Genomic DNA, 19,310 nt, shown 5'->3' on the forward strand with positions numbered 1-19,310 from the left:
CCTTCTATTTTCTCTTCACCTCAGCACAACCTAGTCATTTTGTTTCTGGCGACCTAAACATTACAAGCAAGCCCATTTCCACCAGTTGCCACATGCAATATTATTAATGACCCAGTTAGGAGTTGTTGTTCTCTGAAGATGTCCACAAAATACACAAGGATAATTATCACACAGATTGTAATAACAATACATACAGCAGGGTTTGGATAACAACAGCAACAGCAAAAGGCTTGTTGTGGCTTTGGGGGGGTGGTGCATGACTGATATTGATCTATTCAACCAAGCTCCGCCCACTGGTGTGAATGGCAAAAGGATGAATAATAATGAATATGCACAAATGAAGAAATGGAATGTGTAGAAGCATATTTGTGCACACATCCAAACCAGATAATCCATATGCAGTATCAAGTCCCCATGTGGAAGCACCCCTAGTACCAAAAAAAGTGTAGGATTATTTGAACTAAGGCAGACACATTATACTTGAATTTAACACGATGCCTAGATAAACCACAAGTTCTTGCACCCCCCTCTTCTTCTGACATAGCTGAAAACTTTCACTTGTTTTTGTTTAACTATAGTTTATTGTGTCATCCAAATCAACCGTTAACACCTAGGTATCATTGCGACTGATGTCAACTATGGCTTGTTTGAAACAAGCCAACTCAAAGCCAAGATGGAAATTACAAAATTCTTAGGCAGTGTGCTTACTGTTGTATGTTTCCTAATGTGAAACCATACATTTTAGGGCACAGGATAAAAAGTAATTGCCTATAAAGCTAGGTGGTAAACTGAAATCCCAATATTATTTATACACCTTTATTATGGGCGGCAGTATAACCTGACATTTTCATTTGATTAAAATACTGGCAATAAAACCTAAATTCAAGGCTTGAAAGCTCCATAGGCTACACAAGAGTCTAATCTTCTATAAGTTTCTACAACACATTGCCTGTCTATTTTCCCCTAGATAATGAAATTTAATGGCACTGTTTTATCCATCATATACCCATACATTTTCAAACTGCTGATGATATAACTTCTCAGGGGTTCTTTTTATTTTTCCTCTCCAGCGATGTAGAGACTTACATTCTTATTAAAAGTTGTTATGAAACAGCAATGTCGTTCTTCACCACCCAAGCATTGCTTAACACTATACAAGATACAATGAAGGCCAGGAACAATCATCTCTGCCAAATAAACCCTTACAGAATGCCCAATGTTTCGCTAAAACATCAGTTCCTAAGAAAGGCTAGGAACAGAGGCAGCAGCCTGGACAAAGTTAAGCATCAGATTTTACTAAAAGCAATGTATAAAATATAACTGTACATATACACAGCACTTTAAACGGAAACTGTTACCTTTTTTTGGTAATTCTACAGTTCACAAATTTAATGGAAAGTGTACTATTTGTTAGCAATTCCGGGGAAAAACCTGTCTAAGACAAAAGGAGGTTACTAATGAAAGCTTTCTTGACTTTCATTAGTGCTTGACCTAATACTCCTCTGTTTTAGGGGGGAAACATATATATTAGCCATAGGCGCTGGCTCCAGGGGACAGAGGCCTAGCGCGGAAAAATATAGGGACATTGTGCGCCATCACACAGGACATCGTGTTGGGCCCCCTCAATGTTCTTTGTAGGATGGCGCCTGCAATAGCACTCTTAATCTTCGTCACATTCAGCAGAAGTGAATTATATGTGTTCACCTACCCTCCTGATGTTTTCCTCTGAGTCAGGAATGAGACATAGATATAAGCCAGCACAATTTTCAATATGGCTGCATCAGAGGAAAAGGACACAGTAAATCACACTCCATCAGATCAGCTGGGACTAACTGCCATTTTGCCTCCTCCTGTCTCATAACTCTATCTGCTATGGCCATTCCAGCTAGATAAGATCTAGTATGTAACTTTAAGAATTGGTTTGGTTTTCTCTTCCTTCACCATTCTTTTTCTCCTTTGTATTGTGTCTATTTGACTGCAAGTCTGGACTTGCTTGTTTTTAAATCCATTTACAGCAATCAGATTTTTTAAAAGCTTGTTACAAATTATTAATTATTATTATTATTATTATCCTCCTGTGTTTTTTCCTACCCTCTACTGTTAAGTTCACCAATAGCCTCAAACATCACGTATCCTACATCTCAGATACACACAGAACACAATTCGCCAGCCTCACGTGATAGCTCTGTTGCTGGATGACCACTTTCTGGGTTTAAATCAGGTATCTCCAAACTCGGCCTTCCAGATGTTTTGGGACTACAACTCCCATCATCCCTAGCTAACAGGACCAGTGGTCAGAGATGTTGGGAATTGTAGTCCCAAACATCTGGAGGGCCGAGTTTGGGGATGCCTGGTTTAAATGTTTGAATGCTCCCCACATCTTAAAAAACAGAAACTAAAAAAAACTCTCTTGCATATTCAAACTAGCACACCAGGGTTCTAGCCTATGCTAGCCTTTCCTTGACATGCTGGTTCTGAATGCTCAGAATGTGAGATAATTCAAACCTTTTATCCCATTTGGTCTGAGAAGCTGCTGACCATGTTTAAAGTGCCTCTATTGAAAGAAGTGAGGCAGGTAACAAACCAGGCAGAAAGCCTTTTCAATAGTAGTACACAACTAGTAATGCAACATTAGTCCCAAAAAGGTATGTCTAATACCATCCTTAGGGTCTTATCAGCTCCAAGTGGAGATTTTTCTGTTCACTCAGGTTGCTATTTTTAGATAACTCATGAAGTCTGGTCTCAGTTTTTATATCTTTATTTAACTTTGGAGCTGTGGAAAGTTTTTATTATTGTTTACTTTGTATCTATATTAGCTTTATTTATATTGCTTATGCTTTATTTTTATTCTTTTATTCTTCTATACTATAAGCTAACAAGAGAATACAGTGGTACCTCGGGTTAAGAACTTAATTCATTCTGGAGGTCCGTTCTTAACCTGAAACTGTTCTTAACCTGAAGACCACTTTAGCTAATGGGGCTTCCTGCTGCTGCTGCGCCGCCGCTGCACGATTTCTGTTCTCATCCTGAAGCAAAGTTCTTAACCCGAGGTACTATTTCTGGGTTAGCGGAATCTGTAACCTGAAGCACTTGTAACCTGAAGCGTGTGTAACCCGAGGTACGACTGTACTAAGTTCAAATGTTATAACTAATAATAAAATTAAATTTCAAGCCATATTTTTTAAGGAAAGTGAGAGTGGTGAAGTTCTCATGCAGTGCAATACTAAACATATTTACTCAGAGGTAAGTCTCACAGAGCTCAACAGGGCTTGCTTCCTAGTAATTATGTATTTCCTTAGGACAGCCATCCCTAAAACTAATTTTGAGTTTGGTGCATTTTAACAGAAATCAACTAGGCAAGCTATAAATACATAAGCAGCTACAGAAGAAAGGAGAGAAAATATCAAAAATACAAAACCACCTACTTAGATAACCTATCCAGAGGTACTTAAATGTATTCAGCCTCCTGCACCAAGTTCACTAAAATAAGCTATTTCAGGCTAGTTTACTGACATTAATGATTTAAAGTGTTCTGGACCCCTAGGGGAAGGGGAAGGACAAGATAGAAAACATACAGGGAGCTATTTTGCGCACTGCAGCTTCTTATGTGTTTTTATGTGTCACCTAATAGTAACAGCAAATCCCATTTGCAATGGTATCTGACCAGAGCAATGCTACTGGGATGAAATGTGAAACCTAGCACGTGCACACCGATACACATCAACACACACAGATACACAAACACGCCCACACCCTAGTGATTTTTAGAAGCCTCACAAACAGTATTTTATATCATCAATCAGGAAGAGAGGTATGTGGGTACTGAGTCTCAACGTTTTGTTATGGCAACAAAGGAGTATGAAAGTGGGTTGATAAACCAAACTAAGAAGCTTACAGAAAGAAGGACTGAGATTTTAAAGCACCAAGTTGTTGGTAGAAATGTAAATATATTTATGTTATATATTTAAGAGAATTAACTATTCTATAGGTAAATATGGAAAGTTTTTAAAAAAAATATTCTGGTGTTTAGGCTGTTAAGCAATACACGTGTGCACATACACACATTTTCCTTCAGTTTGAGCGCACACTTCCATTAAAAATAAAATAAGCTAGTTTAAGACTGTTATGGTCATAAACAGAGAGAGCCTGTAACACTTCCTATGCTAGTGTGTTTCAGGTGAAATACATTAATTATTGTCTCCATGAGTACCACAAAGTGTGCTTATATATACTGCGTGAGAAAGAGAGTGCACACATTACATTTTTCTTCTTTGGTGGATTCAAGGCAGCATATCTAAGTTCTCAGCCTTCCATCCAGACACTGATTAGACCAAGACCTGCTTAGTTTCAGGGCAGCTGACTGCACTTCTATATACAGGGGCAGGCAGAAGGCAGATTGCCATCCACGGGTAGATTAGCAAGTGTGTATTACTCCCAATAATTTAAGAATGGCAATAGCAAAAAGGCTCCTTCCTCCCTCAAACTCGATTTCTGACACGAGGAAACCTGTCAAGAAACTAGGGTCAGATGTCTGTATGACTGGAATGTGAGTTCAGTTCCAGTACTGAAAAGTAATTCCTCAGCTGAGGATAGAATTAGTTTCCTGCTCAGAGACAAACTGTTTCTTAATTCTGAGGCCATATCTGTCCCCCTGACCCACTACTGTGCAGCTGATTCTGAGTGGTAGACCTCAGGATTCTACTAAAAAACAAAGCAGACTTGACAAGCCTGAAATTTGCAAGCCTTTCACCTAAATGTAGCATGACTGTACCATCTGTACTGCACTGACGCTGGGCTAGTACTGAGGTAGAATTCCTCAAAATAAGGGAACAATTTTAATTTGATATTTGAAAACAGTAAATAAAGTAATCCAGATCAAGAATATTCAACTCTAATCTGGGACTTGTTTCTGTCCCCACTTACACTAATGAATTGCTGGAACTAGTAATAATTTGCCTCCGCACACTGATGAAACATTTACAGAGCATCAAGCATCTCCTTAAAATGCTGAAACCTTAATTTATTTATTTTTAAGCAATTAACATAATAAAACATACGAAGTGCATAAGCACTGAAAGTGCTGACCATTTATAAGCTTTGCTGCAGAGGACAAGAAAACAAGTCATAGCTGGTTTTGCCAATCTTGTTATAAAACTATGTAAATCCAATTTCAACTCAAATTTTATTAGGAGAACATTAGCTGGCATCAAGAATTCCACTGCTTTATATAGCCTAGTGTCTGGACTTGGACAGTGTAAGAATTTTAACCCAGTGATGACTAGTGGATGACCCTCTGCCGTTGTAAGGGTGACGACTCTAAAGTGCTCCACACATCAAGTACTGTACTATGAACATGTCAAAACCGACACCTTATCTTATTGAAATGCCTTCAAATGAAATATCCAGCTGTCGTGAGTCTCGCAGTGTCATAGGGATCAGGTTTGAATGGGTAAACTCCGGCACAGGAGGGGAGAGAGAGAGGCGGGAGGAAAGGTTAAATAGTTAAAAATTGGGTGGAGGAGTGGGGGTTAGAAACTCAGATATATACCGTATTTTTCGCCCTATAGGACGCACTTTTGCCCCTCCAAAAATGAAGGGGAAATCTGGGTGCGTCCTATGGGGCGAATGCAGGCTTTTGCTGAAGCTTGGAGAGCGAGAGGGGTCGGTGTGCACCGACCTCTCTCGCTCTCCAGGCTTCAGGAACACATCCGCAGCCTAGGCAGCCCTGCGGGAGGTCCCACAGGGATGTCTAGGCTGCAGGTAGCAGCCTGCCACCCAACGCGAGGGGCGCCCTGAAGCAGAGCGCCCCTCGTGCCGGGCAGACACCTGCAGTGTGGGGAGCCTTGCAGGAGTTCCCCGCAAGGCTCCCCACGCTGCGGATAGCAGCCTGCTGCCCAGCACGAGGGGCGCCCTGAAGCAGAGCGCCCCCCGCGCCCGGCAGACATCCGCAGCGTAGGGAGCCTTGCAGGAGTTCCCCACAAAGCTCCCCACGCTGCGGATAGCAGCCTGCCGCCCAGCACAAGGGGCGCCCTGAAGCAGAGCGTCCCTCGCGCCGGGCAGACATCCGCAGCGTGGGGAGCCTTGCAGGAGTTCCCCCCAGGGCTCCCCACGCTGCGGATAGCAGCCTGCCGCCCGGCGGGGCGCCCTGATACAGAGCGCCCCTCGCGCCGGGCAGACATGGGCCAGCCCCACAAGCTCAGGGGATAGCAGGGAGGCGCAGCGCCGCCATCCCGCTGTTCCTCGACCTGGTTGGGTTTCCCCAACCTGCTTTTGGGGGGGAAATAAAGGGAAAAAAATTTTCTTTATTTCCCCCCAAAAAAACTAGGTGCATCCTATGGGGCGGAGCGTCCTATGGGACGAAAAATACGGTAAGTTAATCACCAAATGCCACCTTAAACCTAGGTTACGGTCATAGAATCACAGGACTGTAGAGCTGATAGGTACCCCTAAGGGTCATCTAGCCCAACCCCCTGCAATGCTGGAATCAACAGAACATCTAGGAACCTTATTGCGGGAGTATATCATCATCTTCTCTATACCACTTTATAAGTAAAAAATCTCAAAGCGGTTTACAACACATTAAAAAAAATCAAATAAAAAAATGCAGAATAAAACAAATTCAAGCTTCTAAGAAAATATTTCAGATCCTTCTCTTGACATTTTGCTTTCCCCATATTTATTTACCTACTTAATTTATATAGCTGCTCCATAGCAGAAATATTATAGGAAGCCAGTGTGGTGGTGTGGTTGGAGTAGGACCTGGGAGATCAGGGTTCAAATCCCCAGTCATGAAGCTCACTGGGATGGGAGCCTGGACACCAGCTCTGCATTTAGTTATGCTCATTTCCCCTCCTTCTATTGAGTGAATGGCTTCCAACGAGGTAACATCATTAGCATTCATCCTTCCAATGGAAGTTTAATTCATTATATACTTAATTAATGGTTCTTGCCACTGCTAAAATTCTGATATATCACTAGAGGCACATATGCCAAACAACCCAAAGGCCTTGATATGAAACAAAAGCAGCAACATATTTCTTTACTAGATTGCAGTCACTTTTGAATTCCACAGAGTTAAAAACACAATTAAGAGGAAATGATAAAAAAGCATAAAATCAGAAGAGGCTGTTAATGAGAAGAGGTGCAGAAAGGAAAGAAGCAATGAATTTCAAGTGTTGTTTTTAAAAAAATATTTTCCTGTAGGTCTCTGATCAAAGGGAGGGTGCTAATAATCACATTTCTGTGTGGTTTTCAGTTCTCTTAATGCAGCTCCTTACATAAAGTACAGCGGTACTTCGGGTTACATACGTTTCAGGTTACATATGCTTCAGGTTACAGACTCCACTAACCCTGAAATATTACCTCGGGTTACGAACTTTGCTTCAGGATGAGAAGAGAAATCGTGCAGTGGCAGCACAGCGGCAGCAGGAGGCCCCATTAGCCAAAGTGGTGCTTCAGGTTAAGAACAGACCTCCAGAACGAATTAAGTTCTTAACCCGAGGTACCACTGTACAGAGAAGAGATAACATGATATCTGATGATATGTTAAAGTTATCAAGTATTACCCTGAACTATCCACTGGTACACACAAGTGTGGATTTAATATCTAGAGGCAACAACAGAACACTGAGAGAAACAAACCTTTATACATTAAAGTGGGTTTAACATGCTGCTCTGTACAGTGGTGCCTCGCAAGACGAAATTAATTCGTTCCGCAAGTTTTTTCTTCTTGCGAGTTTTTCGTCTTGCGAAGCACGGTTTCCCATAGGAATGCATTGAAAATCAATTAATGCGTTCCTAGGGAAACCGCCTTCAGACCAGGTCCGGGGACAGTCTGTCCCCCGACCTCTTCTGAAGGCTGGGGGGGGGGACAAGGGCTTTTCTTCCCACCCCCAGCCTTCAGAAGGCTGTTCTGAAGGCTGGCGGTGGGAAGAAAAGCCCTTCTTCCCACCTCCCGCCCCGCAAGCTCCGGGGACAGGAGGGCTCTGCTGCCGACCGCCAGCATTTTAAAAGCCCCTGCTGTCCCGGGGCGATTTTAAAATGCTGGGGGTCGGCAGCGAAGCGTTCGCTGCCGACCCCCAGCATTTTAAAATCTCCCCGGGAAAGCAGAGAAGTCTCCGCTGTCCCGGGAAGGCTGGCGGGGGGGAGCAAAGACTTTTGCCCCCCGCCGGCCTTCAGAAGAGGTCCAGGACCTCTTCTGAAGGCCGGCTGTGGGCGAAAGTCTTTGCTCCCGACCGCCAGCAATTTAAAAGAGGTCCCCGGAGATTTCCCTATGGGCTTTCGTCTTGCGAAGCAAGCCCATAGGGAAATTCGTCTTGCGAAGCGCCTCCAAAACAGAAAACCCTTTCGTCTTGCGGGTTTTCCGTCTTGCGAGGCATTCGTCTTGCGGGGTACCACTGTATTTCATTCATGAGAGCTTTCCCCCAGTCTGCAGAGTAAATACACCTGCAGACCACACAAAACAGGCAGGCAGCTACCATGCAATAGGTTATACAGATTTTTAAATTGAGTTATATCTGTGCTCTTGTAAAACTGTGTTTCTGCTGACCTTCTCTAATCTATGTTCCAAATTGCTTTCAGTGGGATGCTAGTCTTTATTTAATAGCCAGAGCCCAAGGAACATGGAAACCAAAGCAAAAAATTGTTAGTCTCCTGATGAAGAACTTGACCTTTGCTTAGTAAGAAGAGATCAGTTCCCCCTCCCTCATCTGACCCTTGCAATAAAGGCAGTCACTTTAACACTTTCGTTCAATGTATGAAATATTGCAGGAACCACCCTCAAGTGCATTTACTATTCTTACGTATAATCACAATTGCTCAAAATACATAATAAATTCACATTTGCTAAACACTTGCTCTCTGTTCTGATCTGTCCACAGAAGTTTCCACTTCTTGTAGAAAAATTTAAATAATACAAATCCCTAATATGGTTCTCATTGACAAGGTGTGATCCTGTGTTAAAAGCATTCCTATTTGCTCTGACGTGTGTGCTCTAGAAACTGGGCACTGGTTTTAAGACTGGAAATTCTCCCCCTCCCCCCAAAGAAACTGTAATGACCCAATATAACCCTGAACTCCTAATGAATTTACTGTCAAGTTAAGATCACAAAAACCGCAAGTTCATTAGCTGTAAGTGCAGAAAGCCAATGGATTATCCTAAGGATTAGAGGCTTTTTTCACTTGAGGGGTGTTCCAGGAACTTCAGAAAACTGTGAAATTAATCTTGCTGCATTAAGGTGCCTGGAGTTGTTGTAACTGTAAACCTTCAATTACATCAACTACTCTTCCAGTGAGACGCCACCTAACTAGTCTGTTGTAGAGACAACTGTAGTGACAAATAAATATTTAGTCAATACCAGTGACATGGCTTTGTAAACACTAAACAAAGTGTGGGAGTCCTACATGATCTAGACTTGGGAAACAAAATTAGGACATTTAATAGGTCTGCCTGCTTAATATTCTGGTACTATGTGGCAAACCTTGAGTCTAAAGTAAAGTGGAGCTTATCTTATTATATGCTAGCCCTGGGATTCTGCAGCTTCACATCCAAGTTGAGAACTGGGCATGGGTATTAAATGTTCCTGCTCAACTAGGCTTGCTCATCCATAGCAACTATTTTAGTGGGCCTTCTGAATATTATCTATTATAACTCTCCCAGACATTGCTGGCTGCAAAATTTATTAGTGGCAAACCAAAGGATCATTGACATCACACTTCACATGCACTGAGTATTGGGGGGGTGGGCATATACTGACTGTTGAAGAGCCCTGAATCAGACATCAAGCCAAAGGAGTGGCCGAGACTTTTGTGCTCATCTACTTCCACTCAAAGAGAGCATTTATCAGGAGGGCAAGTTTGACATGAGGGTTTTTTGGGATGTTTTCAATGACAAAAGCGTAAACCCAATTTTCATGGGGACCTTAAGCACATGTTAAATAGCCTTCACTGAAATTTATTGTAACATAAGGAATTTGTTAGTCTGTGGGTTAAACCACAGAGCCTAGGACTTGCTGATCAGAAGGTCGGTGGTTCGAATCCCCGCGACGGGGTGAGCTCCCGTTGCTCGGTCCCTGCTCCTGCCAACCTAGCAGTTCGAAAGCACATCAAAGTGCAAGTAGATAAATAGGTACCGCTCTGGCGGGAAGGTAAACGGCGTTTCCGTGTGCTGCTCTGGCTCGCCAGAAGCGGCTTAGTCATGCTGGCCACATGACCCGGAAGCTGTACGCCGGCTCCCTCGGCCAATAAAGCGAGATGAGCACCGCAACCCCAGAGTCAGTCACGACTGGACCTAAAGGTCAGGGGTCCCTTTACCTTAAGGTGTCACAACTCTATTGTTTTTACTTAACTCAGTGGGACTTCAAAGTACTTAACTTTGGCTGAGTCATGCCCCAAATTTGAGGCCCTTTATTGTCCATGCCTCACATCAAGTATATGGAGAAGAACAAATCTATATATTTCTTTTTATTTCTATTTTACATTTAGACACAGAAAAGGAAGATTTTCCAAGAGGCACAAATGAATGCTGGATGTCCAACCCAACCTGATAAATCTCTATGTTTTCAAAATCTCCCACTAAACTATCAATATTTAATTAGGCTTATAGCAAGTCAAATTATTTTCTATTTCTCTTGCTTATAGCAAGTCAAATTATTTTCTATTTCTCTTCTATGCCTTAAAAAAATGCCTTGGTAGCCTTAAATATGACACGCAGACATACATTTGTATAATTCTCTTTAATGCTCCGTTACTTAGCAACACTTAAAAGCAATGCAAGAAATGGGAGGCATCTATAAATTCAATCTAATCCAAAATGAGCAGGTTGGTCTACAAAGACATTTTTGATTTACAGCCAGCTCGTTTCCCAACTAATTGCAGTCTTCTGTTACAGAATCCTAGAGACTTGCGGTCTCCAACCTAAAAATCAATACAATATGCTGCCAGGAGAATCGTCTCCTGAACCAAGTGCATTAGCTGGAAGGAAGAAATCTGGCTACAAGCTTTTTGCTTTTCTCCATGGAATTCCACCCGACATCAGGATACTCTACTTTCCTGCTCTCACATCATTCATCTGCCTTCTTACCATCTTACCTTGCTACTATCATTCAAACTATACCGGCCAATTACAGTTTGAGCACTTAATGCCACTAGATAACTAACGTATTATGTAACCACTAGTAGATAATCAATATACCCTTTGAACAGATCAGAGAAACTTTTATTAGGGAAACTTCCTACCAGCTCCCTCAAATCATCCTGTGAACTCCAAAAACCAGAGCCATCTTGATCAGGGCTGCTTAATCAATAGTTCTATAATTTTTTTTCCACGGGGATCCACAGTAATTATCATGTTTAGTCTTGATCAAACTCTTCCAAAAGTAGTTCAATAGTTTACAATATATTTAGTTGTAAAACTGCGACTAAGGGCCAGTGACTTGTCCAAAGCTTAGTCCTTGGCTAAAGCAGGCAGGATTTGAGACCAGGATTCCATTCTCCATTCACATGCTTGCTTTTTGAATTGGAGAAGGGGTTGCTGGGAGTTAAGATCAGCATAAAGAAAATATTTGTTTTGGAGATGCATCTTAAGACATATGTTGCTTCTTTTGCAGGATTCCTCTTCGTTCAGCACCTCAGACTCCCACAGGCAACATAACAGCCATGCAAAATCTTTGCTGAAAAAATTTTCAACTCAGATAAATGATCTTTTATCATGCTATTTACACCTAATGGCAAAATGTGAGGACCCAATCAGCCAGCAAAGGACATTGCTTGTATTTTAAGAGTATCCGTACCATTATATAAAAACAAAGGTTTCTTGTAATTTTTAAGCACTTGAAATACTGACAAGATACTTGATAGAAACAAACTTTTTTCCATTAGCAGAGTAACTGTTGGCACGCCTCTCTGTAACTTTTGCTTTCACAAGGGAAGGGAGCGACTTAAGCTTCACTTCCTCTCCTGGCAGTTTAAACACTGCTTACATTGTTTTATGGTTTCCATGGGAAAACAGATCTCAGGCAAGACCCAATTCATGGTCTGGGAGTACTTGAGGCTGAAGTACACTGTTGAACCTAAGCAGGTGTGGATTTGATCAGAACTTTGGATGGGGGACCAGACTACTGGATGCCCCATGTAACAGCAGGAATTAGTACATTAAAAAAGCAAGTAAGAAAACAAATCTCAAGCAACAAATTTAAGTGAAACCTTTTCCACATCTGGCCATCAACTGCAGATCATATAGTGTACACTGGCATTTTTTAAAAAATGTAAGCAAGATGCACGGGAACAGAACTACTAGATGTCCAAGCCCTTGCTATGCAAGCACAGTGAGGAAATACAAAACACATCGCATAAGCATGCTTCCCATACATATTGTGCCAAGTTAGGCGCAGTAGTCTGTAAGTTGCATCCATGCACTCATCACCAAGGGCTGCCTTGTGAACTGTGCAAACATCAAAACTGAGTATCAGAAGTTGTTAGAAGCAGACAAGAGGTATAGGGAAGGAAGAAGGGAAAACAGAACTGCACTCTGCCCACTGTCTCCTGAAAGGCATCACTGCAATGGCACAAGGGCCGGGAGGCAACAGCACTAGCTCCCATACAATAGTGACTCATTTCTCAACTTGGGCTGCCACAGAGCCTGTGAGGAGACAGAGGATTCAGCCGAAACCCATATTCAATGGGTCCTATGTCTCCTCGCAGGCTCTATGCTAGTTCAAAGAGATGTAAGCATACAAGAAATATCAAGGCTGTGTACACTGGTGTTTAATCCTTGAAACTGCAGCAGCAAATGGGCTTATCAATCATTTATAAACACCTCTAATGCAGAACATTTTATAGCCTTGACTTTTCATTCATGAATATTTAATAAATCATGCCCCACAGAGAAAGGGGTCATGTTAGGTATACAGAGAGGTTTGAGGTCATTGCTTATAAAGGGCTCATGGACTAAACTCAAGCCAGCATGGCCCAGTAATCATAATGTGATAATCTGTGAACTGCCCTATACCTCTGGGTATAGGGTGGTAAATAAATTCAATTAATAATAATCCTCATGATCCTCTCCATTCAATTCTTGTGAGGGTTAGGTAGATTGCACATTAAAGATACTACATACACTGTCAAGAGCTACCAAGCATTTGTGAATGAGTGTAGGTTGGACAGAGACAACTCTTCCTTGTCTCAAGCTCATGATTTCCATATTCTACTTCCAGATTTTGACACTGTTCTCTGTGTAAGGCCATATGGGTACATATAAACACAGGTAAAATGTTCCTTATGCCACTACATACAGGAATGCTTACAAAGGAATTGTGGAAAATTAAAAGTCCAGGGGCACCAGTATCATAATGAACTGGCAGTAACTATAATGCTACAGCAAACATCATAATTAAAGACTCATAATTTATGACTGGCATTTTATTTCACTGATTCCTTCCTTTCAGAACTGTTTGCCCTATTAGAAAGTATCATTTCATAGCATTCTTCTTGCATAAATGAAAGAAAACACAATAGATACTGGAACTGGTGGCATCCTGGGACAAGTCTGCTTTTATGAAAGGAGCTACTTCATTCCTTCCTGGCATATTTTGAAACTGCCAAGCAAGAGGAAGAACAGGATGGTGCAGAGAGAGAGAGAGGAGGGATGAGAAGGGCAGCAGTGAAGAGGAAGAATTCTCCTCTCACTTAGCTGCTCTTCACACTTGAGCCAATCTTCGTAGATGTGGCAATATACCTCCATGCTGCCTGAACTGTCCTGTGGGAGTGGAAAGGAAAGAGTCACAGGGGGATGTGAGCAAGACAGCTCATTCCTTTTGCTCTCTTCCTCCTGAGTATCGTCAATGCATTTCAGAAACATGGAGGGGGGTATTGCTTGATTTGCTGGGTGAGGGAAACGCAGAACCACACCTGACAACCAACAACACTAACGGTATTAACTAACAGGAGCCCATTACAGGACTTAAAATAAATGGCAATGTCCTTCTGCCTGTCTCTTCTTCCTAAGCTATCTCACCCAAAGATACATTTCTAGTTGCAGACAGATTTCTCTCAGGTGTTTGGAAAGAGACAAATTAGTACACGAGTTAAAAATTAATACAATTTTTTTCATTAAAAGAGAATAGTTATTTCCTCTGAAATCAGACATGGACGAAAGCAAGAGACAGCTCTTCGGCATCCATTCCTTTATTGCAGTTTTCATTGGTTGCAATGACCATTCACTTATTTAAAAACAGTTTACTGTGACAGACTATTTTATTCCTTTCATGTTGGCAGAGTAAATCTGTGTCTGTCTGGCTGACTGCAGAGCACATATTTATGCAACTGACATGCATGAAAAAAGCATAGTAGCAACATTTCCCCCAGTTTGCTCTGTAAATCACAGCATTATTTTTATTTTGTTTGTTGCAAATATAGTTTATCATTTGACTCAGTAAAACACCATTCAGAAGGAGATAATACATTTCCTACCACGTACAAATGAACTGCAGCACTCACATTAAAATTCCTATCTTCTGTTAGGTCCCATAAAACAGTTATATTTATTGGTAGCTGTTATTTGAGTGATTCACATAAAGACACAATTCTGAGTGCCGGTTCCTGGCTTAATATTAGCAGAGAACCTTCTAGATCACTCACAATTAGGGCTGCTTCACACATTAATTTGTACATGTAAAGCATTTTATCTGAAACTTTTAAAAAAAACCCAACACAAACATGTTCACACAGCAGAACCCATTTCCACAGCTTATCTGCTGCTGACCTTTAAATATGAGTTACAAGTAAGCTTTGAGATGGAAGCAGGAGGGGACTGCGACTACATGTGAACCACTTGCACAAGCAAACAACAGTTTCCTCCTTCAATGGCCATCTCTCAGTTTTGAGTGACTAGCAAGCTTCCTCATAGGTGAGTAGGACTATAGTATAGCATTCCCCAACCTGAGACCAACCAGACACTTCAGACTACAACTCCCAACAGCTTGAGCCAGAATGGCCAATGATCAGGGATAGTGGGAGTTGTAGTCCAAAACATCTCAAGTTAGGAAATGCAAGTGCATTGTGCTCCTTTTACAGCAGCAGTGGGGAGTGGGATGGGGTGCAGCCACCGTCCCAAGACTGGTGTTTCTGCTGTTGAAGCAAGGCAAAGTTGGGGCTGCATAGTCACCCTGCCCCAGCCTGGGTAAGCAGCAGCAACAGGAGGGCGGCTCTGCTCCACCATATGTGCCACTATTGCTTTATTGATAGCACGAAGTGCGAGAATCTCATTTAGGAAGAGCAACACTTCTGTTAAGTATTAATGGAGCAAGATCAGTGGAACAAACTTAGACATAATTGATCTAAATTGAATTTGGAATCAGCCCACCTGGCCAATAATTTTCCTTTTGGATATGAGGGAACACTATACCTTTTCTATGGTTGCCTAGGGAGTATTTATTTATATTATCGATCTACTTGCATTCATTATTTACCATGAGACATTCAAAGATGCTTGAAAGAAGTACGTCTATTTCTGCAGACTGAAAACCAAAACTAAAAACAGAAAAGTTGCTAAGTGCACATATGAGTCCAATTGTGGTAAAGATGCTGTAGTTCTTTTATTGGGAGACTGCCAATGGGGGGGGGGAGAGAACTATGATTTTTTTTATGACTACAATGTTGAACAATTGCAATTTTATAGTATATGCTTTCAGGCTAAACATTTAGTTGTATTCCTGGCCAGAGATATGGGGAAAGAGTCTCTCTCAGCTGTTATAATTGTTACTTGTTTTCGTTTCAACTATCCTCTCCCACCCTAGTGAGTTGGATTTTTCAGTTGTAATAAATTATTTCGAATTGACAAGGCAGTGAACACTCCCATAAGCATTCATGGAATTTTGAATAGGCCAGAACTTTTTGGATACTTACTAAGTAACAAGAGGCAATGCTCTTAGTCACTGCACATGTAACTTCACTTAAAGCAAAATCTGTACTTTCATCTTAATGAGAAAGGAGAGGAAATTCTCTCCAACAATGCTGAAAACCTTAAGAAATGTAGGAAAGGTATCAAACTACAAAGAGCTTTATAGGTCAAGTAAGAAGAGTGTCACAGTCTGATTGCAATCCTATGTACACTTACATGGAAATAACTCTGAAGGAAAATAGTGGTACTTGATTTCAAATAATGATGCACTGGACTGTGAAATCAGATAGATAAATATGTGATTATACAGTATCTCAAATTCTACAGTAATTGGCAACAGTCTTTGGGCTAGTCATAAAAAGAAAGACGTAAAGAAAAGCATTTTTCTGTGGCACAGATACCTTGGTGGTCTAGAATAGTTCACAACCCTGATTTTGCTAGTTTCTGACAATCTATTCAAATAATCTGGGCATGTACCCTGTATGTAATCATTTATCAAATCTATATACCCATTTGCTAGAGGGAAGAACATTAAAGCAATTCTATGTGAAGATATATTACAAAGGCTAAGTTTTATACACTGATAATTAAGAATGGGAAAGTACAATAAAAAATCACACTTAGTTCAGTACTGAAGCTGACGGGAAGTTCAATATATTTATTCAGCTTGAAAAATGCAATTTCCTTTCCCTGCATCTTTGCAATGGTCAAAGTTGCCAGGTTGTTCAACAGCATTTTCTACCATCAGTTATGTAAGACCTGCCTTCTCAGCATTGCAACTGAGAACAGGCTAAGGACCAGCTTGAAAATAAAGTTCTTCTTGGCAGCCTATCTAGATATCGTCATGAATTATGCTGCATCCCAATATTTTTTTTAAAAAAGTCTTGCCTAAAGTCTAGCCAGTACTGACAAAAATGCAATCCAATGAGTTCAGAGTGAGGTTCCTGTTTTGCTTTGTAAAAATTTTCCTCTTCCCTTGAAAAACAGCCTCGTGCATGAATTTCAGACAGGAAAACAGCAAGATGATTTAGAACAGCAGTGTGAAAACAATGTAGATAAGTGACATCAGCAGATCCAATAACATGTCTTTTATTTCCAATAAATACAGGGCAAGTAAAAACAGAACAAAGGGAGTGCTAACAAATAAAAGTAGGTACAACAATGTTATCAGCTAGAGCTACGTAGCCCAGCCTTGTTTTTAGCGACCCGCCTGATGGCCAAGGTAAGGGCAACCAAGAATTTGATGCAGGCACATGAGCAGGCTGGCAAAGGAGAGATTGCTCAACCACCAGTTCATGGAATAAGTAAACAAATTGCAGGCCAGATCTAGGAAGAGCCATAACTGGGGAACCAGGCAGAGCTGGACACAGGCACTACTCCCTTATGCAAATGTAAGTATTTCTGTTCTTCCAAATTATTATTATTATTATTATTTTTACTTGTTTAGGTATGGTGGAAGGGGAAAACAAAGCAACACTCTTGAACATCAGCATCTCATGAAGGGTATACTCAGGAGGTCTTACATATTTAACATAATAAAAAATTTCCTTCCAGTAGCACCTTAGAGGCCAACTAAGTTTGTTATTGGTATGCGCACTTCTTCAGATACACACGAAAGCTCATACCAATAACAAACTTAGTTGGTCTCTAAGGTGCTACTGGAAGGAAATTTTTTATTTTGTTTCGACTACGGCAGACCAACATGGCTACCTACCTGTAACTATATTTAACATAAGTTACCTCTGACCAAATAAAAAATAAGGCTGCAATTTAATGAGCACTTATTTGTGAATAAGCCCCACTGAATATGGTGGTGATTACTTCTGAAAAAACATAAATCTCTCACGTCAACGGGGGGGGGGGGAGTTAACTTGTTCTCTGAACAAGTTACGTGCTTCTCTGTATTTTATACAAACTCTGTCTCAATGTTTCAAGACCATCTCTTCCCTCTGCATTCCATGAAAGCACCAATGCCTTATATTAAGCATCTCTACTCACCTTCCACACTATCAGAACAGGAGGTTCCGATACCAGTGTCCCCACTGTCAGAAGCTATGCTGTGTCTTCTCAGGTGGGTACTCCGACCACTTGATGAACCAGTTGTGGCTTGCCACAGTGGATCAGTACCAGGTAACCATCCCGACGAAGAATATTCTGTGCCTGCCAAGAAAAAAGTATATTTATTCAAAGTCATTACGACAGAGTTCAACAACAAACTGGATTTCAAAGATAATATCCACAGATGTAAAATTAGGAAACATCAAAACCTGTAGCAATTTGTTCTACGGTAATCTAATGATGTAGTTTATCACAGAAGTTGCACATGAATGCATTCAAACAAATGGCAGTCTCTTGTTAAGATCTGGTATCATTCAGTTACTACACTGTATATTTGTTGTGTTTATTCTCAACCTAGCTTTGCTCAAGGCCCAGAAGATATTGCAAAATACAGTTTATTTTTTGCTACGCATTTCTTTGCAAGTAAGGTTTTGAGAGGCAAGCTGGAAGTCATCATACATTCGGACACACAGAAAATGTTGCTCAGGATTCTAAAAGGCTAGATTTCTCTAGTTTTAATTTAATTAAAATGACCCTTAAGAGAAGTGTAATTAATATTATATGAGAGCTCGACACCAAACCACCATCTTCTCAAAAGGGTTTTCAACAGCTTCCTTCCAGCAGACAAAGTTTCATTTGTCTGACACAAAAGACTCTTGGCTAGAGGGCAACTTTTAGCAATCACTTCAACCAAAGACACTAAACAACTGCATGCTATCTGATATAAAAGAACAGAAATACAGTAAATATAGTTCAGCTCATCATCTATGGATTTCATGACCTTACAGCATGTCACAAGCCATCTATTCAGGTCAGATCCTGAATGAAAAGACTTAAAAGCCATGAAGAAATACAGATTTTATGAGTTGTGACACAATGTAGTAGAGGCCAACCTTCAGTAAGTGCAAGATACACCCTATTCCAAAAAGTCAATTAATTAAATAAAATCACAATTGAACAATTAACCTTGAATAATGCCAGATGCACACGTGCATGCACACTCACATTGACAAACACTCATTGTGATTTGCTACATCATAACTAAACAGAGCAAAGCAGCAGAAACCACATTTCAAATTCAACTACTAAGGCACTTGGACTTCGTGCCAACCACATCTATTCAGGTTCCTTGATTCTTATCCTCTATACTGCTGTCGCTACTTACTACATCTTTACACTTTCAATTCAGTTTGTGGATTCCAGTCTATGGAAGGATAGACATTTCCACTCAAGCTGCCCCCTCTTCTATGTCTGCACACAGCCAATCACCTATGCTGGTGCTACTGGCTAACACACACTTCAGATACAGTTATAAGCTCTTTTAGTAAATTACAAATGACATGCAGTGTGGCAGGAC

The 19,310-nt window shown here is 41.0% G+C and overlaps 2 protein-coding genes and 1 long non-coding RNA gene across 9 annotated transcripts in view; 1 reads left to right on the top strand and 2 right to left on the bottom strand.

The window, feature by feature from the left end:
• PLN (phospholamban) overlaps positions 1 to 11,835 on the top strand; it is a 32,247-nt gene extending 20,412 nt beyond the window's left edge. For both annotated transcript variants that reach the window (XR_014524780.1, XR_014524781.1), the window contains exon 3: positions 11,607 to 11,835. The gene's annotated coding sequence lies outside the window, so the exon portion shown is untranslated. The remainder of the gene's footprint in view (positions 1 to 11,606) is intronic.
• Positions 1 to 19,310, bottom strand: part of CEP85L (centrosomal protein 85L) — a 131,304-nt gene that overhangs the window by 65,246 nt on the left and 46,748 nt on the right. For all 6 annotated transcript variants that reach the window (XM_083497768.1, XM_083497767.1, XM_083497770.1 and 3 more), the window contains exon 3: positions 17,894 to 18,055. In XM_083497768.1, coding sequence (XP_083353894.1) covers positions 17,894 to 18,055 — 162 coding nt within the window. The remainder of the gene's footprint in view (positions 1 to 17,893; positions 18,056 to 19,310) is intronic.
• Positions 7,403 to 15,810, bottom strand: LOC310704485. The gene is made up of 3 exons (XR_014524812.1): positions 10,312 to 15,810; positions 8,395 to 9,979; positions 7,403 to 7,672 (listed from the first exon to the last, which is right to left on the bottom strand). It is a non-coding gene; the product is annotated as an uncharacterized lncRNA (long non-coding RNA).

The sequence above is a fragment of the Podarcis liolepis genome (assembly GCF_965112155.1).
Source record: "Podarcis liolepis genome assembly, chromosome: 3".
In the NCBI taxonomy this organism is placed as follows: Eukaryota; Metazoa; Chordata; class Lepidosauria; order Squamata; family Lacertidae; genus Podarcis; species Podarcis liolepis.